The sequence below is a fragment of the Xenia sp. Carnegie-2017 genome, unplaced genomic scaffold (assembly GCF_021976095.1).
Source record: "Xenia sp. Carnegie-2017 unplaced genomic scaffold, XeniaSp_v1 HiC_scaffold_20, whole genome shotgun sequence".
In the NCBI taxonomy this organism is placed as follows: domain Eukaryota; kingdom Metazoa; phylum Cnidaria; class Anthozoa; order Malacalcyonacea; family Xeniidae; genus Xenia; species Xenia sp. Carnegie-2017.
In genome coordinates, this window is record NW_025813483.1 from 3,285,296 (window position 1) to 3,307,494 (window position 22,199).

Here is a 22,199-nt window from a genome sequence, read left to right on the forward strand (position 1 = left end):
TTATTTCGTCATATCCAATGTACTCCTATAAGTACCTCACGCTTAAGCGCACTGTCAACAAAATTAAGTGCAAATTTTCCAGTTAATATTAAAACAAAACAAAATAACTCAAAACAAACCATACGAGTGATTATGGCGACGCTCAGTTACTGCACAAATCTCCATTGCTTAACAACACTAAGGTGTTTTGATGTCATGAGAGACAATAACAGACACTAGGGGATGGTGGATAGCAGTACCCCCCCAAAAAAAATAATTTTCAAATATAGTACATATTGAGTTATTTTTTACCTTTTAGACTCAAAATATTTAAATACACTATCTTATTTCCTTTTGAGCTCCTTTGCTCAAAATTATAAATTATGTTTTTAGTTTTAACTCATTTTGCTGCCCCCCCCAATTTACTCAAGTGTTCCCCCCTGACGTCATGCTGTGTAAAGCAAGTGTCCTGGCGAATGGGATGCAATTTCTAGAAATTATCACTATAATTTAAATTGCAGAACTATTAAAAATATTTTCTTTTATTACTTCTGTCCTTCCAGCTATCTGTTCGAGTGTTATCCATCAGAATAGTTGCCTAAAAAATGTCAATGAATGCATTTGTTTAATGAAATGCAACAAGCATGAACGTATATTAAATGTACTTCGAAATATACAAACTGCCATGCCCATTTTCCAAAAACGGACAGTGTTCACCACAGAGTAATACCTGTGACTTTTCTCTTGGAAAATATCTTCTTTCAATAACCTTTCATGACAGAAACAATGGTTTCAGACATTTATCAACAAGAAAAATGTAAATTTTAATTTCAGACCAACCTTGTTGATGAAAGCATTGAACTTCTGTAGGTTTGTTGATCCTGTTGATAGTTGTTCGGTTCTTGTGCAGTCCTAAAGTGAGAGAATAAAATTAGGCTAGTGAAAGTGAGAAAGCATCTTCATAAAATGTGTGATATTCCGCTTACTACAGATAAACAATCTGCACCAACTTCACCAGCTAAATCATGAACATTGCTTGCATTTGATAATACGGACTGGTCCTGCAGTGATTGATCAAAAAATTGGCATAAAATCATAGCTGACAAAACGAATTGTTTTGCTCTTCTACAACAGTTAACTTTACATACTTACAGCTTTTGTACCAACAATCAAAATAGGAATTTGATTACCAGCCAATTGTTCAGGATCACACTCATCTTCATTGTCAAAATCAGTTATCAAACTATTCAAAGATTACAAGATACTGTTTTTAGTAGTTTAATACAATGCAGGAAGTAGATAATATTCAATTATTTGTTAAATATTATCAGAAAACTGACAAAGTGAAAATCAAACAATTGTTCATTATTACACAAAACACAACTTTTGGTTTGAAGGACACTGAGCATTTGAGATGAGAAAATGGACATTAAATGTACCTTGCTCTGGAAATTTTTCTAGAACCCATTCCTAGAAACACATTATTATGAGTGTGTTACTATGTACTTAAGAGAATGACAATAATGAAAAAATGATGACGTGTCAATTTCAGCTGTGGTAACAGTGGTGTAGCCAAACAATTCATTTAGTTGGGCTATGCAAATACATCCTTGCTTGCATAGCAGAAGTAAAACTTGCTACTTAGCTAAGCAAATGGATTTTGCTCAAAACCACTCAAAAAGAATTTATTAAAAAAGTCGAGCTGAAAATTTGAACTCTTCATTTCAATGAAACAATTTAAAAAATTTTCACATGCCAACTTTAGTGTCTAAAAAAAGATGCTTTAAATTGTATCAATTCATTTCAACTACCAGATGTTTCTCTACCAGCACCAAAAACTTCACCTAACCATTTTCTAAGGTTGCAATATGACTTTCGATTGGTCAAATCATGCACCAAGATAAGACCTAAAAATCACATGATACTTGAGCTATTATACAAAACCTTGTAATGAGGAAAAATAGACTTTCATACCATTTATAGATGAGTAGAATATTGATCTGCTGCATTTGTGACTGGCAGAGCCACCAATATCCCATAATTCAATAAAGAAATCTTTTACTTGTGCAGTTCCTCGTTTGTACTCAAATACCTAAGATATTTAAAAGGATATTAGTAAGACATTGATCACAGAGATTCTTATGTTCTTGGATTCAAAAAAATTATACACATTTTCTAAAGGTGGTTTGTAAGATTTAAATAGCTCATGTGAGCAGTAGCGTAGCCAGCCAAAAAATTTACTTACACTATGTAAATTTCTGAATATTAATTTTATTTTCTTAGAAATCTATTGCTTTTACAGCGAGTGCACTCCGAACACCAAAATATTTAAATATTTAGCACAAGTAGTAAACTGGCTTGCTACAGTACTGCATATGAATGGAAAGGACGGAGTTTGACGTAAACACGAAGAAAGAGCCCTTGACCTCACTGCTTCTTGATTTGATCTTGCTCTTTCTCGAAGACGAGTTTCGACGAAATTTACCTTAGTTTCAACAGAACAGCCTATGGTCCATGCAGGACTTCGAAGTTTTTCATTGTGACATATCAAATTAATGAAAGACGTTTTTCCAACACCTGCCCAACAAAAATGAACTTTAACACATAAATATCCGTTACAGTTTATAAAATAAACCAAATACGGTAATTTACGGCCGCATCAGACAAGTGAAGTTTATTAACAAAACGAACTAAAAGGGACTAAAATCAGAACTGCGTAATGTTAATAGAAAGGTGTAGTGTTTTACCCATAGCTGTGCTTACAGAATCATAACTTTCTCTTGCGATAAATTTAAGTATCAATCGTGAACTAAATTCAACATTCTACGCTTTTATTCATACCTGAGTCTCCAACGACTAATATTTTCACCTTGTCGAGATCCGCCATTTTAAATTTTAGGATATTTTACAGGGGGGTAAAGACTAAAGAGCTTGGAAAAATCTTGGGAAAAATAGTATTTCCTTTTCAGAAACACACAAAACTTGCATACAAAAAGCGCAAATAAAACTACATACTGCACATACTGAGCAAAGACACGAAACATATGTTTTATCATGCTTACTAGTTGCAACCTCTCGTAAAAGATTGAATCGCACAAACGAAACTAAAAAGTAAAACTAATGAGTGTATTATTCAAAAATGGTACCCCCTGGAAAAGGCAACAGTAACAATTAATGTTGTGTATCACTGTCACACAAATAGAGTTACTCTTCTCCACGCGGCTAAAGAAGTCTTGTTCGAAAGATTTCTTCTTTCTAAAATGAATCAAACTGTTGACGAATCAGAACTTTTGACTGAAGTTCCAGATATTCTAAAGCGCCTTGCTTTAACTGTGGTTAAATCCTTTTACGAAACAGAACACAGTGCCATTGTTAATTTACTTGTTAAACATACTTGTGTGAAAGAAGATGATCTCTCTGATCTGTTAAAATTTGAGAAGAAGCAACTACGAAATGTTTTAGCGAGATTAAAGAACGACAAGTTGGTTAAACAGAGAGTATACAAAGGCAAACAGGCCGATACAGGAAATACAATTGCTTTCAACTATTTTTTTATCGATTATAAACTATTTGTAAATGTGATCAAATACAAATTAGACCATATTCGTAACAAGATCGAACATGAGGAACGAGAAGCAACAAACAGACCATCTTTTGTATGCACTCAATGCAACAAAAGGTATTCTGATTTGGAAATTGATCGTTTGCTTGATCCTATGTCTGGAAATCTTTACTGTGAATTTTGTGGTGGTCCCATTGAAGAAGACACAACTGGTGTTGAACAAAAACAAAGTTCTCGTTCGCTTTTGGCTCTTTTTAATGAGCAAATGGAACAAATATTTATTTTGCTTCGTGGATGCGAGAACTTTAAGTTGGCACCTGAAATTTTGGAACCAGGACCTGCATTATGTTTAAAACAGTTGGTGTCACGAAACTCTGGAAGTGGCGGATCCAATGCAAAACAAGGTTGGTCAACAAAGGCCCAAGTTAACGAGAATCTTTATGAACATGACATAAAAATTAACATGGGTGACGAGAAAGTTGACGAGGAAAAAGCAACAAAAGAGGTACCACTATGGATAAGTCAGAGTACTGTAGGACCTTCAGGAGATATAGCTGAAAGTCCTTCTACGTCCAGCAATAATTTAACTAAAGAACAACCACATACAGCTAATAATGAGATTATGAAAAATTTATTACTGCATGAGAACAAGAAAGCTAGGCTGGATGAGAGTGTGGGTAGTCTACCACAAGACTCAAGTGATGAGTCTGATTCCGGGTTTCATAATGTTACCGAGGAGAACGCTGGTACACAAGGGGATAGTGATGATGATGATGATATCACAGTAAAGATTGGGGATAAAAATATTGCATTGGATGATATTACAGATGAAATGATTGAAAATATGACTACAGAAGAGCACGATAATTACATGAAGGCTTATCAAGAAGCATTTAGTCATTTGTACTAAAGTGAAAAATATTTTCAAGACTATGAGGATGTGTGTTGATTTCTTATTAGGTATCAAAAATTTGGGTATTTCAATTGAAGAAGTAAATAAGTATTTGTCAGCTTTGGTTTGGAGTTGATTAACTTAACCTTAATGGCAAAATAATTTAAAAAACAACTAAAATTTGTAAGTATTTTTCAAACCTAAACATTTGTTACTTTTAGACTTCAGTTTTGGCTTGAGCAAATAAACCTGTTTCCTGAACTACTTAAGTACTTAACATGTGCACATCTGTTCTTAATGTTTGATAGCTCAGTCAACCGTGTGCGTTTACCTTTATTATTTAATTGTTTTCAATGTTGAATATTAAATGTTGTTTTTTTTTAAATGCAAATCAAAAGCTCGTTGGAAGGAAGAAAGCATTTAAAAGTTCTTGCTAAAAATTTTAGCGTTGTAATTCGAAACTAACAGAACAAAAACTCGATGTAATATGACCTACACTGTTGATTGCGAATGGCTACCGGCTAATCATTTCTTCTTTCACTGTGCCAACTTTTGTTTACTGTTATCATATGCATGTCCGCCGACCTTTAATGGATTGATATACTTGCGAATTTCTCTGGGTTTTGCCAGTTTGTTTTTTGCTTTGTGGGGATGGATAATATTGTGTTCTCTAGATACTTTTCTCTGGAACTTTATCTTCTTCATAGGAAATTTTCTACATTTATTTTACGTATTTTACTGTCGCCGGACTAAAAAGTTTAGCGCTGAAATGGAACTTGTTTATGCGAACATATTTCAACCTGTGAACACTTTACGGCATCAATTTCAATATTTAACGAAAGATTTTGAAACGAAAGTATTGGAAGCAGATGAGATTTTGGCTTCCGAAGGAGTTACTCAGTTAGATAATTTGTGGATACTTTTGAAAGGAAAGTATGTCTTTGAAATGTACGATATTTATTTTTTATAAATTTCTTGTCATATTTGGTCATAAAAAGGTCAATATCGTTGTTGGCCTAAGCACAAATGGAACTTTTTGACACAGTTAAGTAAAAACAAACAACATTACGCAATACGTATGTAAATCGGTTATAGAGTCTAAGTGCTGTGAAGTGAATTGAGTGTTAAATTGTTTGAAATAATATCCTTTTTTAGGTTAAATGTACTTCAACATGACAAAGTACTTTACACAATTGAAGATTGTGAATTTATAAATTCGCCTGAGTGGATTATTGCAAAGGAAAAATCGTATATTTACAAGGCAAGTTTTCAAGGCAAAAATCACTTGTTGAAATCTAGAGCCAAATACGAAATGAATTTTTACAAAGCAAAACCCAACATTTGTGAAGCTGCATGTATGGCAGTAAAAAAGCGAGTGTTTTGAACCAAGGAGTATCATTATACATATGTTCGAAGGTGTTGATTGTCCAGTTTAGTAATGCAGTCTTTAGGAGAAATGTTGGTGCTTGTGTTCAGTCGACTGATTATTTGACATCATTGGAAATAGTCATCTTCTGATTGAAGTGATGACTGATGATGGGGAAATGTATGACATTTACAGGTCATGTGACTATGAAGATGACCTCCGCTCAATGATGTAGACACATTAGTCAACACCAACACCAAGTCCTACTCAGGACTTCATTAACCTGGATAATCCTACGCCTACAAACTTGTACTAAAGTAAAATTATTCTAGCCCATTCAACATTGACAACATAAACTTCCAGTAGGTAAAACAACATTTCTTTCAATTAACAGGTTACATTTCAAGCAAAAACAGATTGCAAAATCATCTCGTGGAATCAAATCCAAGTGTTAAAAATCTTCAAGAAGAATAGTTACTTGAAAGCAATTGTTGATTCAGTTTTGAGCCAAGATGTTGCAAAAAAACTATTTGAATCAAGTCATATCGTAGATCAGTCTGATAATGGACCTACACAATCTTTGTACAGTAAAAATGGTAAGTTGGTGTATGTCTTTACATTGATGCAAAATAATGATCATTGAAGTATTTTTTAGCATTATTTTCGTTAGAAAAAGATGAAGTAAAGACAACCATTGCTGGCATTAACACAGTTACGAATATCGTCTATCCGAGCCTTGATAATTTATCAGATGAAGAAGAAACTTGTAATGATTTAGAAACCAAATTATTGAGCAATAATTTTAATAACAAGGATATTGACACAAGGTTATAACTCAATATCAGTATTTTCAGGCATTCCTTTTTACAAAACAAGTGAAGTTATCAATGTTATGCAAGTATTGGATATTTTTGCAATGGACTTACATGAAAGAGGATTTTTGCAATTGCATTCACATTTAATTCCTCAATCACTTTAATCAAGTAAATATTTCCATATAATTGTTTGGGCCATTCTCCGACATTAAGAAATTAAGAGTATGTATGTAATGTATGGTATTCATTTGATATTTTCTAACATATTTGTGATAATTGTAATGTTAATTTGTTGAACAATTTTAATAATAAAAAAATTACTTATCTAATATATGTTTAACATTTTAAGTGATTAAAACTTCACTTCCGTTGCAAATACATTGTCTGTAGGAGGATTAATTAAATTCGCCATACTTTTTATCAAACAAAGTTCAATTCGAGAACTGCTAGGTGTCTTCCCTTCCCCAGCTTTTTCTAAACAAACATTTCACATTTCTATAGTTGATTTGCAAAGCTAAAACATGCAACAATTGATGTGTAACAAACTTACTTTGAGCCTCCTGTAATGTTTCATGTAAGACAGCCTGAACTGAAGACATGGTCTTTTCACAAGCCAATTTCAAATTCTCTGGATGTTTCTGCATCCATACAAGCAACAAACTTGCGAATAAATCCCCAGTTCCGGTGAACACAGCAGGTAATTTAGGTACCACCATTCTTATGCATGTTCGATGGCTATTTCCTGTTATATAAATTCAGATGTCCTTAAAACTGATACAATTTGAGTTGACTCTACGCCTTTAAAACATCAATATGAAGAAAATAACCACATAAATGATGCTCGAACAAAAACCCTGATATACAACATCTACCATGGAATGGAACCAAGATAATTTCACTGTGGGCGGTGCCCTAGTTTGGATTAGATTTTCCGAGTAATTTATAGAAGTTTAAAAGTAGTCATTCAATGTTAGATTTCTTACTCTTACACCATGACAAGGAGATATTTTTGGAAGTATCGGCTTCATAAACACAAATAACAATGCTCCGGCTTAATTACTAGGCATATTAATATTTTGACTTTCATAGGGAAATTGGCACCACTCCTGTAGATTTGCTCTGCTCAAGGTTATCAGGGGGGGTGAAAATTTCCCAGGTAAATCCATCCTTGCACCTATCTAATCAATGAGCCGACAATATAACCAACCCATTTCCAACATCCATGAAATGTATAAAAATGAATACAATATCTAGCCTATTCAATATATAAACAGCTAAAAAACTCACCGGATGATCCTTTCCCATTTGAACTTCCAAATGCAACCATGTGTTATCTTCACCTAATTCTGAACTCGTTATAACTACAGAGTTTGCGCCTTTCTTGTGTAATACATCCATCGCCTGTAGAATTAAAACATTGTTCACTTTGGTCATAAATTTGCTTGGTTCTTCAACTTCATAACTAAAAATAACTACCTTAAATGCATCTTCTTCAGTGTTGATTTTCATTCCACTGAGCAGTCTAGTGAAAAAAATAATTAAAATAAAGTAGCCATAAAGTTTCAATGCCTTTCATAAAGCATAACTACACTTTGACATACTCTGCCTCAAATTGATTGGGTGTAATGATATCAGCTAAGGGCAACAATTTGTCACGGTAAATTGGTAGCAATGATTCTGGTACATACTGAAGTTGAAGAAAAAACCTGTGAAGACATGTTGATTATATATACATAATATTGTAAAGTGTAATCTTACAAATTTTCCGTGATCGCCCATGACCGGATCGCACACTACAAAAGATCCAGGAGCGATTCTTTATTATAAAAAAAATTTCCTGGCGATTAATTTTTAATCTGTCGTGTGAAATTCTTACCAAAAACTAAGGTAGGATTTAATTTTCTCAAATCCAACAAAACATTGACAACTTCTTCAAGGAATGATTCGGATCCAACATAACCTGACGTTGTGCATTTGAATGTGATTATAATGTTTAAATGAAAAAATAAAATTATCTTGAATTGTCACTAAATCTTATGTTATTACCTGTCAATAAATGAGTGTAATTATTTATCTTATTTAGCCTGAGGCCATCGTAAAGTTCTTTCAGTTCATTGGAATTCAACACTTGTCCTTTCCAATGACCATAACCTATAAAGAGTTAAAAATGTTTCAAATCATTAGAAATGTTGTCAATAGCAATGAACAAGAAAAAGACGGTCAACAAAAATGTCGTGTTGTCATGTGCAGGCATTGTAACTTGTATTGAAACAAAACAAACCCAGTTATATGCTTCAAGTCAAATTAGATATGCTTTAATAGGATTTAAATCAATTCGCATTGTACAAAGATTAAAAATCCAAGTCATTTAGGACGAATGCAAACGAATGATCCCAAACAAATATAAACTTGGAAAGTGAGGAACGGAGGTGACTTTTGATATGGTTCGATTAATTATAAAATAAATAATTTACGACGCGCTTTCCAACCTGTATGATTTGAAAATTGCACAGAATTTACAGCATCAACTTCAAATCCATTAACCTAGGTGGAGAGAAGCGGGAATTCAGTACAGAGAATGGTCATTGGTTTATAGGATCGTTTATCGTTTCACACAAACCTGTAAAGGAAATGTTGCAGATTTATTACCAACATAGCCATGAACGACATGACTTTGTATTGATAAAACACGATAATCGGACATCTGATAAAAATTTTTACGTAGAAATTATGTAAGCTGTAGAAGTGCAAACGTTTGGAGTTTGTTCTTGCATAAATAATAGCTGATTATCATTGCCTGTACAGCGCAATGAGCCCACTACAACAGCACTTGCCGCGTCTTCACCGATGGGAGACACACTTCATAAGTGGTGATGACAGAAGTCCAATAAAAAAATAATTACTTTTTTAAATATCTACTGTTGGTCTTGTAATCAATGTTGGCTTGTAATCTAAATGAGTTTTGAAATATTATTTTGAGTGAGGTCAATTACCATCCACTTCAGAAAATGGTGGATGTCATACATTATTAAGGTGGTTGTTCAACTTTCACATCTTTTTACACTGCAGAAATTTAAAAAGTATTTTTTCATTAAGTTCTCCATAAAAATTACAAACAAAGATTACTTTCGAGTTCGCCAACCACATTTGTTTAAGGTATTTTGATCTAGCAATGTAAAATTTGTAATGTTTATTGAAAATTATAACGCTTTAATGGCAAAATATAACGTTGTGAAGAATATAAATTAAATACAAAACACAACTAAAATCAGTTAAACGTAACTACCCTTCGACTACTTGATATATTGATAACTCAAGCACTCAAGGGTCTTTGATTCACGCAACCAATCAATTGTCTTGATTTCTCGTTTTAGTGGGAATACATTTATTAGTTTATGTTCATATCATTTCTCAGAAATTTCACAAACGCAAAATGTGCTTCGAGCAAGATTCGCATGGTTTTATTGCTAAATATTGTTCTTATTTTAACAATTTTTGCAAATTTCATCAGCACTATTTATTTTGTGATATCTAAATTAGAAAATGATTTTGAACGTCACTGGAAGCTGCTGTACCGTTTATTATTAATCCTTGGTTGCACAATGCTTGTGTTGTCCTGTGTTGTCTACGTTATTTTAGTATATTATGGCAGGAGTAATGACGAAAACTACGCACAAAGACGAAAACCAACCGCTTAATTTCAAGTCGCTTTTCTCAGTTGGATTTTATCGGGAAGTGAAACAATACTGCGATTGATCGGATTGTTTGATTTAAAAACAAGGTACTCTTTGGCTATGGTGAAGATTGGTGGTTATTTGCTTTCGAGCGCATAGTCTTGTTAATTCAAACTTCGTTTCAAAGTAAGTTAAATGTACACTATATCGACTATTTTGTACAATAACTTTTCCCTCGCACATCAAGGACTAGTCTGTTTAACGGGCATTAGATAGAAAAGAAGTATTTATAATAAAAGGAAGTACGTGGCCCTACAGTTAGCTACCGCAATGAATTTAATTTCAATATTAACAATTTACTGCACAACTTTTATGTACAATATATAGCGGACATAGATACCTCGATATCCTTTTAAAACGGGGTTTGATTACATGAAGGTATTTCAAACATGAGCTGAGTTTATCCCGGAAGTTGAAAATCTCAATATTATAAAAAAATCTGTCTACTTGTGGTATTATATTTTACAGTGTTGTGCCTGCTCACGTATGAGAAAAAGACACGGGTTCTTAAAGCAGGAAGAGATTGGAGGATAACAAGAAAATCGTTTCTGCTTGTTATGATATTTATGAATATGTACATGTGGATGTTGAATGTTACCGACCTTAAGAATATAGTTGACTTACAAACGCCATGTATGGACAAACTTTACAGCAAGTCTGTTGATACGATTGTCTACATTGTAAACAGAGCCTCGACATTGGCTTATCATGTTGAGTCTGCTCAGTTGTTGTATAAGTTTTACATAGAAGATAATCCAAATCAAATTGATCATGAATGCGAAGATCTTGTAGACCAAGGCAGAATTGACTATCAAGCAAGAGTAAGGCATTCGTGTTTTCTATAATTTTCAAAACTGAAAGTCAAACGCTGTTGGCAACTGATATTTCCCATATTTTTGCAAACCTAACTTGGGCTGCAAAAAATACTTTTCACAATTTAACCGTTATAATTAAAAACCGTTTTCAATTATTTTACCGACTAAGTTCATACATCACCCGCTGGGAAATAATGTATTTATGTAGAGACGACAGTTTTAAAACATTTGCAATATATTTTATAATACGAAAATTTGATTTTCGGACATCAGAACTACGCTATCCTGTTAGGCCTGGCGACTAAAATCATTATACGTATGTTTGTTAGAATCACTTTCTACTGTGTGTTTCAATGACAGCAAATGACACGAGGAGAAAAAATTATTAGCCTCTTTATATTTATTTTTATAATGACCATATTTTCAGACAGAATCCGATTCAAGCAAAGGAACTTGGTGGGGATTTTTCTTATTTGTTGTGTTCGTGTCTGCTGCACTTGGTTCATATATAACAAGGTAGATAACGGCACTGAAGTAACTTTCAAACAACTCGTTACAACTTTCACTTGACTACTTCTTATTTTTAAATTAACTTTGAAACAACTCGTTACAACTTTCAATTGACCATTTCTTATTTTTAAAATAACTTTCAAACAGCTCGTTACAACTTTCAATTGACCATTTCTTATTTTTAAAGTAACTTTCAAGCAACTCGTTACAACTTTCAATTGATCACTTCTTATTTAAAGTAACTTTCAAACAACTCGTTACAACTTTCAATTGATCATTTCTTATTTAAAGTAACTTTCAAACAACTCGTTACAACTTTCAATTGATCATTTCTTATTTAAAGTAACTTTCAAACAACTCGTTAAAACTTTCACTTAATCATTTCTTATTTGAAGTAACTTTCAAACAACTCGTTACAACTTTCAATTGATCATTTCTTATTTAAAGTAACTTTCAAACAACTCGTTACAACTTTCAATTGATCATTTCTTATTTAAAGTAACTTTCAAACAACTCGTTAAAACTTTCACTCGATTATTTCTTATTTTTAAAGTAACTTTCAAACAACTCGTTACAACTTTCAATTGATCACTTCTTATTTAAAGTAACTTTCAATCAACTCGTTACAACTTTCACTTGACCATTTCTTATTTTTAAAGTAACTTTCAAACAGCTCGTTACAACTTTCAATTGACCATTTCTTATTTAAAGTAACTTTCAAACAACTCTTTACAACTTTCAATTGATCATTTCTTATTTTTAAGGCTTAAGACTACGGATGAGCATTACCTTGCAACGGGTGCCATAATAGGCATTTCGCTTTTTGTATTGGGTTTAACTATTGATGTAACTTGTTGTCAACGTGACAATGAAGAAAACACATTTATGGACAGAGAGACAACGGTATTTGAGAGAATTACAGCATACTTGGCAGGGGAAAATGTTGGACATTCAAGAATCTTACTGTTTTACTCCATCTGTGCCATAAGTTATCACTCTCTACTTACTGTGTACAGCGATAATAATAGAGAAAAAATCAGAGAAAGCTGTAAAGGTTTTGCTTGTTTAATCTTGACTGTGTTTATGTTTTGGATGAATCGTGACCGGCGGGAACTAAGGTACTCTATTTTTCTCAGCCAATTTTTCACTAGATCTCAAAAAAGAAACCAAACTTGAGGAAAGACCTAAATTAAGAAACAAGCTATTTTTGTGTTATAGATGCTGGTTTGCTCTGAATCTAATGATTTGGAACGTATTGGCATTAGTATGTTTGGAGCTAATTGGAGAGGCTTTCCAACATAAGAAACCTGAGAATGATAAAAAGCTACAGCTGTATGTCCTGCCTCTAGCAATCGATTTCAAAATATATGTTCTAATTCACACGTATAACGATATACAAGCGGCTAAGAAGAAACATCGACAGATGACCAGTAGATCAAATTCAAGCTTAAGGGAGAGTAGGAACAGTTTGGAAAATCTTCTTCTATCTTCAAGTGGAAGTTATCAGTCATGTGTTGAAGCAATGTGACAACAAATTTATAAAGTTATGTGTGAACAATGTATCATGATTATTAAGACCTTATAATAACCGAGCGCGAGGTCTTTACGGACAAATAACGGACCGAGGTCTTTTTGTACTGACCAAGCCGTAGGGCGAGGTTTGTACAGAAAGACAAAGCTCCGATATTTCTCAGTAAAGACCGAGAAAGCGAGGTTATTATAAGGTTTATTATAAGGCATTATTTGACCCGAAACGAAGCTTGTTTTCTTTCTCGTACATGCTGTTTTTACGGGTTGACTTTCACTTTTCTAGTTTTGTCGATAAAAAATAAATCGTTTCAAATTGTATCGTCGGGATAGTTAAACTGTTTCCGGAGTGTTTTTCCGTCGACTCACACTCGTAAATGGTTTTTGTTTGTTTTTGCGTTTAGCTGTTTGCTTTAAGACGTTTGTTTACACTTGACGGTAAAATTACGCGTTTTGGACCGTGGTCCATTACGGAAAATAATGGACTGACAAAAATATTTCTGAGCCAATCAAAACCCGCCAATTTGCCGAAAGTGATGCTTGCCATATAAAATGTAGTTTATTGTCTTTGCTATTTTTGTAATTGCTTAGTTAGTAATGATCAAGAAATAATTAATTTATAATTGCTGTAAAATGATTTTTAAGAAGCTGTGTTGATGTAACACACTGTTGGCAAGAAAATTTCCTGCCATTGTTTTTAAATTGAAATGTATGAACAATTTACTATTTTAATAATAAAAATTATCAAATCCAAATTCATGATTTTTTATACAACTCTTAATTTGGTAACTCGCTGCAAAATGGCAACAGCAAAGATATGAAGGAAGAATAAAATGTGTAAATGTATTGGTCGTGGGGTATTAAAGGATATTGAGGGATGTTCGTTACTCCGTGTACACGCCATAAACAACCGCTGTCGCAAACAGTGTAGAGCTCTTGTAACAATACTGCGCAAAGTTATCAAAATCTTCGTTCCATGCGCATCGACTAACACTGCGCATGCTTTGACCAGTCACCTGACCCATGATCACATGAGCAATAATTTTGTAACGCGGAAAACCAATCTCTTTACCCGATCTTTTATATGATCAGCAAGGACAGGAGAATATGTTCGACATAATTCAGGAGAATAAGAACAATTTTTAAATTTTCTTTCAAAACTTCTTCGACGACGATTCTTACTTTCACATCCTAAAAATATGATTAGCTACGTTTGTTTGCACAAAATCATAGGAATAATTTTTCAACAAAATTCATGAACATATAAACACAAACATTACAAAGCATGTTGTTAAAGAGCCAGCCATTCGACAGTGATTGGAAGAATCGCGATTCAAAATAAACGTGACATATTCTGTGAAGCAAACAGTAGCGAAACCTTAACGAACTTTTACACCTACTCTAATTTTCCAGCAAAATTATTTTCATGCTTTACAAAAATAATTCCATTCGTTGTTTTTCCAGGGAATGAGCACAAAAATATTAGGACGAAAACAGTCTGGCTTTGATACTGAAAACAAGTACATGCTTGCTGTTGTGTAGTCCTTATTTAGAGATAATAATTCGCAAAATCCACATTATGGAGTGCAAGTCTAAACAACTTGTCATAAAATAAAAATTATCATTTTAATTTTCCTTCCTTGTTTTTGTCTAAGTTTTAGTCTTGTACAGTAAACTAAACAGTAACTATTATATTCCTTAGTTTTAAAGGCTAAGTTTATTTTTCTGACACTCCGAAATGATCATTTATTCTTTACTTCAAATTGACTGACGACACGAAAGTCCGTATGAAACTTTGTAACTTGAATTTTTTTATAAATATTATTTAAAAAGGTTGTGTTTAATAAAACAAGAGCGGGCCAGTTTTTGTAAAATACTTCCATTTATGTATTATGTACAACTGAGCTCTATAATACTGAAAAAAGATAAACGATAAATGTAGTCCAGTTAAATAAGGAGATCAATGTATCCATACCTGGAATTTTCTGCTGGGTGTAGTTGTAAAGAGGAAATGAGGACTTGCATTCAGTCGGCTTATAACGTCGGTTCTTCGCTGGGTCGTCGTATCCCATTGTCGTTCAATGTCATATGGTGACGTTGCATGACTCATATAAAACTCGCCCAGGTCTTCTTTAGGAAATTTTGCGCGCAGCAAATCTCGGTTCCTTAGAGAACGCGCCATTGTGATTGTTGAAACAATACTTTGGAATTCATTTATTGGAGTGGGAACAGTTTTCTTTTTGCTTGACAGCCTTCCTGACTCATTTCTCCCAATTTCGATCTCTTCTTGAACTGGCAAGCTTTGAAGTGTGGTCTTTCGTAGCATTCTTAAGAGATAGATAAAGATAACAAGGTATATCGTCAATTGTACTACCAAAGAAACATGCGATATAGATAACCGTAACAGGGTACATTATCATAAGTACTATCAAAGAAACATCAAGGATAGATAAGGATAACAAGGTATAACGTCAATTGTGAAAAAAATACTTCATACAAAGGTCCACGATTGGCAAAAAACGTTTACGTGTCGAATTAAAACAGATATTTTGAAGTGATCTGCAAGATTACTATAGACAATAAATGGTCTGTTTTTTAGAGTAATTGAAGTGGACGTTCAGGTTCCACTATAGCGTTGTTTCATTAGATTAATTAAAAATGATCTTAGTATATTCTCGAACAGATCACATATCAAAACAAACATAATTAAAAATCAAACTTTGCGCGGTGTTCATAAATTGCTACTCAACTTTGAAGAAATAATCAATTTCAATTTATGCGAGTTAAAGACAATAACAAGTTAAATATTCACAAAGTATTAAAAAATAAACTAATACGACGAACCTTTCTATTTCCAATAATCAATTTTTCTTCCCTATCGTCTGATTCGTCACACAGCTGATAAAATGAAAAGTTTTCGAAATTAGTTTTGAGTTGTTAAGGGTAACAGATTATGAGATTAAGATATTTACAAACTATGGACCAATGGTGGCTTTAAATTAAGATGAGTTTAAAATATTTAATACAATATCGATACACATATTTCACAAGATGAAAAGTCAATGATAAAATGGGGAAACAGTTTGGATTAAAATGACAGAAAAGTGCGAGTTAGAATAAGAAATATTGTACATTAGAAAATCCTTTAATGTTTTTAAACTGAATATAGGATATTCAAAAACAAATCTCTGTCAACAATTTAGAAATGATAAAGATTTTCTGAATAAATAATTTTTGGATGTTTTTATATCCAAATCAACTTCCTTATTGAAGAAAAAAATTTGATATAATAGTTGAAGAGTCGAGGTTAAAACTGCGCATTCGGAAAGAGATAGAACTATACAGGATGTAAAAACTAATTTAGTGAAGTGATGTTTACAAGATCTCTGGAAAGAAAGGTTAAGATTTTCTTGAGTTAAGGAGTGGAAAATAGTTTAGTTTCTACGGCAAACGATAGATAAATACGGACTTCATCAACAGTCTCTCGACAATCAAGAATAAATATCATGTTCTTTAATCTAAATATTCAATATCTGCCTGATGTATTTGTTTGAAGTGCTTAAGCATGCGACTGTACTCCACATGCTACAAATAAGCGGCTTGATTAAAAATACAGAATTAAAAACAAAGAGTTTAATTGCTTCAAATTATGCACACAAACATATTGAAAGAACTCGTACTCAACAAACGAAAAAAAATATACGGCAACAAATACAGCTATTTTGATTGATAGGAAAATTAAAGGTTATAGAAGATTGGTATGTTGAGTAGAATTATTAAAACACCACGAGCGACCTCACAATTAATAGTTGAAATTATCACAATCTCGTATTCAAGTAGCGTCTTCAAACCGGTTTTGAAGTTAAGGAAAACGTCAATTTTAAAGAAAAATCTCGAAGTATCAATTTCTTAAACATCCCTATAATCAACGGTTTTCCACATTTACCAGGAAGATCTAACTAGACCAGCCGATAAACAATCTTCAAAGCTAAGCCGATGAAGTATATTAATTACACAAGGATAATTCTCATATGTAAAGTTGCAGTTTTTAAATTTAATAAGTAGAAAAAATATTGCACTTAAAGTCCAACGTTAAACTTAGCAGTGAACTAAAAATAAAATTCAATTTGAACATGGCGATAAATAATCATATTTATTATTTATAAAGTTATTTGCAACGAGTGTGCATACCCCGTAGACATAAGTTTTGATCGCCAATTTATCGAAAGAAAAGCTTCATTTTCTAAACATATTCAATGAGAATTTTTACATATTAAATGATAGCTAGTTAATTATATATAAAATTGGAAGCTTCTTAAATCGATTGATAGAAAAAACATCGGAACTATCTTCCGTATGCTTAGCTATTGCAGAATGTCTTTTAAAGTAATAGCTATTTCGTTTTACACTAGGAGACGATTATAAAAAGCCATTTTTAAAAAATTGAGAAGCCTTTTTTCAGAAGTAATTTAACTTCGAACTTGATTAAATGTACTGACAAATCACAATCGACAATTTTGCAACGTCCAAGGGCAGAAGGTAATTTTGTTTGAAAAAAAAACCATTAATATTTTATATCATTAAACTGTTGAAGACAGCAGTCTGATATTCATAATAGATATTTGCAACTTTTCACAAAGGATCCTGCAGAACTGTTGCTAATTTTCTAATTTTTCCATCAAGTTGGTATATTGTTCGGTTTTAGACAAAGCCTGTTAAGTGGCGACTATTTTGTAAAAACCTCTATTGTCATTAATGAAATTTGACAAGTCATTGGAGGTTTGCATAAAGTAGCCATTGAATATATTAAAAAACTATCTATAATTTGCTTCATCAAAATCTCCCGCTCGTGAAAAATAAATTCATAAAAATGGAAGATTTGTCGTCTTTTCGTTAATGTTGCTGATTCTTCATAACTTGTAGTTCATGGCTGTGAACATTCTAATCATCTACAGAGTTATTTTTTTGAGTTCCAGTCATTAATGTTAGGTTGTCATGGTACAGAGACAGGTGTTATACAGCTGACACTATAACAAGTTCAATACTATCCTCATTTTCATTGGCTACAATCTAACAATATCCATATATACTTTTACAATAAAGCGCAGATGAAGCGAAATTTTCAATGTTATGAACAAAGACGCTGAAGATGGCTCTGCCGGCGACGAGCAAAACCTTGGAAATTCAACAAACAAAATGTGACAACGATGAAGACGATACTGTTGTAGCGTCAAAATTGGAAAAAGTGAAAGAAATAAAGTAAGATATTTTATAAGATAAGGACTACAATATTGACCATTTGCTATATTGCAAGTCTATGGGACTAACACTAAATTAGCTGCATGTACCCTTGAACATATGTTTCTCCTATCAAACATGAAACAAAATTTCCGTTGCAAAAACATTCAACGGAACGCGAAGTAGCTACAAAATGCAACCTGCGACTAATTAAAGCAATTTTTAACATAGCTGCTGATCCACTAATCTTTTGACGTAAAATATGTATTGCTAATTTCACATCTGCAGTACGAATGTGACAAACGTCGATAAGCGACAAGCATCGACACAAGGATATTGTAGTATAGTTAAGATTGATCTTATAGTTTGTATACCAAATATGATTGAAATCCATAAAAGAAAAGGCCACACCGAATTTTCATTAAATTCTGCAGATAAAAGTTACGATTCTAAAAGGTTATACTTTGTTATGAGCATCGCTAAAGTTCTAGTGTTCAAAAGATCTTTATTCACAACCCAAAAGATATTGTTTATTTATAATAAAAAGACGTCAATTTAAAACAAACATTAAGCGAGACGTCTAAATTTCTTACGCACATTTATAGCCAGTTACACGCACAGCAGATATTTTAGCAGTAATTTATTCACCAAAATTATCATAAAACTATAAAGCGAGACGTTACTTCATTTTTATTCGAAGTACACTTTGTTTGGTCAGCTAAGCAATAAGGAAAACGAATATCTTTAACAAGACCCTAAGACGAGTTTTGGATAAACAGAAAATACTTATTTGGCTCAGCGCCATTCCAATGATTACGTCGCCAAGTGCACAAAACAATCGCACAGATTTTTCTATAGAAGTTTTGGTGTCTCAGCAACCAGAAACTCCACGCAGTTTTCTTTCAGACAGTTAATTATGGAAATACAAAAAAAGGTCACACGTGTTACGAACTTCGACACGTCTTTCAAATAATACAAACAGGGTGTAATAAAACACATTTTTTATAGTTTATATGATAATATATCGTTTATTTCAACATTTCTTTACAGAAACTTAAGAATTTCTTCTTCATTAATGCTCCAGTAAAATATAGCATGCAACAGACTTATCTAAAAACCCAGATGAACGCGTTGAAGAAATGAATATAGCAGAACCCACACAAGCGATAAAGCGATCGTTTTGAAGAAAATATCGGCGATTTTCAACAAACTTTAAAATAAACTGTTCAAAACGTTACAGCCATTTAACATTAATACAAGCGATATAATTTTGTTTTAATAACAATGAAAAATATAAATCCATCTGCATCATATGAAGAAATGATCTTATTTCAAATTTGCCAAATTCTGACTCGCTTTAGTATAGAAGATTAATGTTGTCAACATTTAAAGACAAACATCAAGGACATAAATACGAGTATATGTAGTTTTGATTTATTTAAGAATAAAAATGGACGAGTTACATCGACTTCAGAATATGCTGATGCAAGAATGGGAAACTACGGAGCGCGAAGATAAATGTTTACATGAATATCAAAGCGAAATGGATCAACTTTTGCAGGAAAAAATGTCACATGTAGAAGAACTGAGATTAATCCATGCCGACATTAATATGGTGAGTTGCAGCACTCAAACATATAAAATATTGAAATTCGCTTTTCCTTTTCTCACAAGAATTCAAACTTTTTCCTCAAGTTAGTAAAGGAAAATAAAATGTTCTTGATTACCACTAAATAAATAAACAGAAATTGTTCATTAAAGAAGTACAATAAATGAAACTCTGCTGGCTTCACAGGTTATATAAAATTTTCAACAAAATGCGTGAGCTAAAAGGACATGGAGGGATGTATTTAATGCACAAGAGAATGAAAACTGTTCTTCGTAAAAACAGAATATTGCTTTTTCAACATCAAAATTTTAATTATTAAGTACAATTATCAAAGAATAAACTTGATCAAACTTACTTAATTGAGGAAGAAGTGATTTCATAAAAAGGATTTCATTGGCGACAGTCAATTTTTGCTTATTCCAAGCGTGTCTAGTTTCAGAGAAATTTTTTCACGAGTCAAGTATTTTTTTATACACACAGTACATACGTAGCACAATTTAAATTCCTCTTTTTCCCGCCAAAAGATTGTTGAAACGATTGAAAAAATTATCATTCAGGCTTCGTACAACATGTTTCAACTTAAATTTTCTTTGAGATGTATGTTGAGCATAGCGATGCTTACAATGGAGGGAAAATTGGTCATTTTCATTAGTATTTTATTGAGCCACTGCATGATAGTCTATCCATCTTTACTCATACTTACCCCTTTTCACACATTTTGTTGAACGGTCAACAATCCTCGGACACCATAAGTAGCTAGGTCTTTCAATATTTCCTACGTCTGACAGATGGAAAACACCATGAAACAATCGCAGAAATCGAGAGATCGTTGCTTGGATAACGTCCGCCGACTGCACGCTGATTATATACCATTGAAGGAAGAGATTGATAAAATGAGAGATTCCATTGGTTTGGATAAACTACCAGGATTGCCAGATGAAGAAAAACTGAAAAAAGAGTAAGTTCTGCGTGGCATGTTTTTGATAGGAAATTTCGGGGGAGGGGGGGCGCGTATGTCAATAGACCAAGCAATCAAGCAAAAGCAATTTATGCATTTTTAGAGAAAACATTCCAAAAATATCTTCCAATCGCGCCATATGAGTAACACAATTTAAAATGGTACTGTCTGTTACAATCACAAAGTAGACTCCAAAATACAAATCAAAGCATGCCTCTCCCAGCCCACATACATAACAAATCATCCTAGATAGATTACCCCGTTATTTTTGTACAATATGAAGCACTATTTATACTGATTCAAACAATTATCTCATCAGCTTTATCAATTCGAGACTTCATTTCCAACAGTAAATTTTCTCTTTCAGTTACTTAAACAATAACCGAACAAGACCAACATGGCTACACTCGCCCCCAGACTTCCTACCTCCAACAGTCACATCTCAAATCATGGTGGCCACCAGAGCAGCCAATCAGATGGTGAGCAAGCCTTTAACACCTTTGGATAGCCGACCATTCAGACAGCAGCCTCCACCAATGAAATCTTGTCTATCGTGTCATCAACAGATACACCGCAATGCTCCCATATGTCCCCTGTGCAAAGCCAAGAGTCGTTCAAGACACCCTAAGAAAAACAAACGAAAACACGAGGAAACAAATTAGAGAAACCATATCAATATATACACCACAATACCCCCATATGTCCCTAATAAATTAAAGATTGTACAACTTATGAAAATATATCGTAGAATATATACAGACCGCTATAAATAAAATAAGAAAAAAGTTGAACAAAACTATTCACTAAATGATATATAAAGTTAGCAAAGTCACACACAATATATTGTTGATACATGAAGTACTTACTATTTCAATCCAGGTTGTCATTCTTGACATTGTCTCAATGACAGAAAACAGAAAAAAATATTAAAAGCGTGAACATAAACAAAGGCAGATGGATAAAACTTGTGATTTATAAGAAAGACTTTCCAACCAGACCATAAAATAAAACCAAACACGAAGAAAATTTAATTGACTTTTACAACAAATCAATAAATGTAATTGACATCACAAATTTATCACAAACATTTCAAATTTATTTAACTGAAATAATCATATAATTTGCAAATCAAAGTGCCCAAGATAGCAAAACTTTTATCAGCGATATTAAAACTAGATGTAATGGCTAACGTAT

The 22,199-nt window shown here is 32.9% G+C and overlaps 6 protein-coding genes and 1 long non-coding RNA gene across 10 annotated transcripts; 4 read left to right on the top strand and 3 right to left on the bottom strand.

Moving 5' to 3' along the window:
- Positions 1 to 63: 63 nt before the first annotated feature.
- Positions 64 to 2,866, bottom strand: LOC124441947 (rab-like protein 3). The gene is made up of 10 exons (XM_046992421.1): positions 2,821 to 2,866; positions 2,465 to 2,556; positions 1,954 to 2,071; positions 1,791 to 1,886; positions 1,419 to 1,449; positions 1,132 to 1,222; positions 966 to 1,040; positions 820 to 891; positions 710 to 748; positions 64 to 577 (listed from the first exon to the last, which is right to left on the bottom strand). The coding sequence occupies exons 1-10, from the start codon at positions 2,864 to 2,866 to the stop codon at positions 506 to 508; spliced, it is 732 nt and encodes a 243-aa protein (XP_046848377.1). The 3' UTR covers positions 64 to 505.
- Positions 2,867 to 3,142: 276 nt separating this feature from the next.
- On the top strand, positions 3,143 to 4,818 carry LOC124442414 (general transcription factor IIE subunit 1-like). Its single transcript, XM_046992910.1, has one exon. The coding sequence runs from the start codon at positions 3,240 to 3,242 to the stop codon at positions 4,449 to 4,451; it is 1,212 nt and encodes a 403-aa protein (XP_046848866.1). The 5' UTR covers positions 3,143 to 3,239; the 3' UTR covers positions 4,452 to 4,818.
- Positions 4,813 to 6,943, top strand: LOC124442415 (popeye domain-containing protein 3-like). 2 transcript variants are annotated; one of them, XM_046992911.1, is made up of 4 exons: positions 4,813 to 5,366; positions 5,589 to 5,694; positions 6,194 to 6,395; positions 6,455 to 6,943. In XM_046992911.1, the coding sequence occupies exons 1-4, from the start codon at positions 4,921 to 4,923 to the stop codon at positions 6,631 to 6,633; spliced, it is 933 nt and encodes a 310-aa protein (XP_046848867.1). In that variant the 5' UTR covers positions 4,813 to 4,920; the 3' UTR covers positions 6,634 to 6,943. The 2 variants fall into 2 exon arrangements, with proteins under 2 accessions (XP_046848867.1, XP_046848868.1); XM_046992912.1 differs by having other exon boundaries at positions 6,470 to 6,943.
- LOC124442416 (pyridoxal kinase-like) lies at positions 6,586 to 9,461 on the bottom strand. Its single transcript, XM_046992913.1, is given in 11 exon segments — positions 6,586 to 7,088; positions 7,165 to 7,356; positions 7,902 to 7,944; positions 7,947 to 8,015; positions 8,091 to 8,136; positions 8,216 to 8,301; positions 8,373 to 8,407; positions 8,491 to 8,574; positions 8,661 to 8,765; positions 9,104 to 9,158; positions 9,235 to 9,461. Coding segments are annotated over 11 exon segments (921 nt in total). The 5' UTR covers positions 9,319 to 9,461; the 3' UTR covers positions 6,586 to 6,966.
- Positions 9,462 to 10,059: 598 nt separating this feature from the next.
- Positions 10,060 to 13,955, top strand: LOC124441881. 2 transcript variants are annotated; one of them, XM_046992349.1, is made up of 5 exons: positions 10,060 to 10,474; positions 10,817 to 11,169; positions 11,591 to 11,679; positions 12,438 to 12,791; positions 12,892 to 13,955. In XM_046992349.1, coding segments are annotated over exons 1-5 (1,107 nt in total). In that variant the 5' UTR covers positions 10,060 to 10,473; the 3' UTR covers positions 13,202 to 13,955. The 2 variants fall into 2 exon arrangements, with proteins under 2 accessions (XP_046848305.1, XP_046848306.1); XM_046992350.1 differs by lacking the exon at positions 10,060 to 10,474 and having other exon boundaries at positions 10,588 to 11,169.
- A 1,520-nt stretch (positions 13,956 to 15,475) lies between these two features.
- LOC124441882 (zinc finger C4H2 domain-containing protein-like) lies at positions 15,476 to 21,863 on the top strand. 2 transcript variants are annotated; one of them, XM_046992352.1, is made up of 5 exons: positions 15,476 to 15,553; positions 18,304 to 18,459; positions 19,882 to 20,053; positions 20,836 to 21,005; positions 21,373 to 21,863. In XM_046992352.1, exons 2-5 carry the CDS (start codon positions 18,350 to 18,352, stop codon positions 21,665 to 21,667), a joined length of 747 nt encoding a protein of 248 aa, XP_046848308.1. In that variant the 5' UTR covers positions 15,476 to 15,553; positions 18,304 to 18,349; the 3' UTR covers positions 21,668 to 21,863. The 2 variants fall into 2 exon arrangements, with proteins under 2 accessions (XP_046848308.1, XP_046848307.1); XM_046992351.1 differs by lacking the exon at positions 15,476 to 15,553 and adding an exon at positions 15,592 to 15,663.
- LOC124441883 lies at positions 19,851 to 20,841 on the bottom strand. Its single transcript, XR_006947022.1, has 3 exons — positions 20,751 to 20,841; positions 20,403 to 20,476; positions 19,851 to 20,167 (listed from the first exon to the last, which is right to left on the bottom strand). It is a non-coding gene; the product is annotated as an uncharacterized LOC124441883 (long non-coding RNA).
- Positions 21,864 to 22,199: the final 336 nt, after the last annotated feature.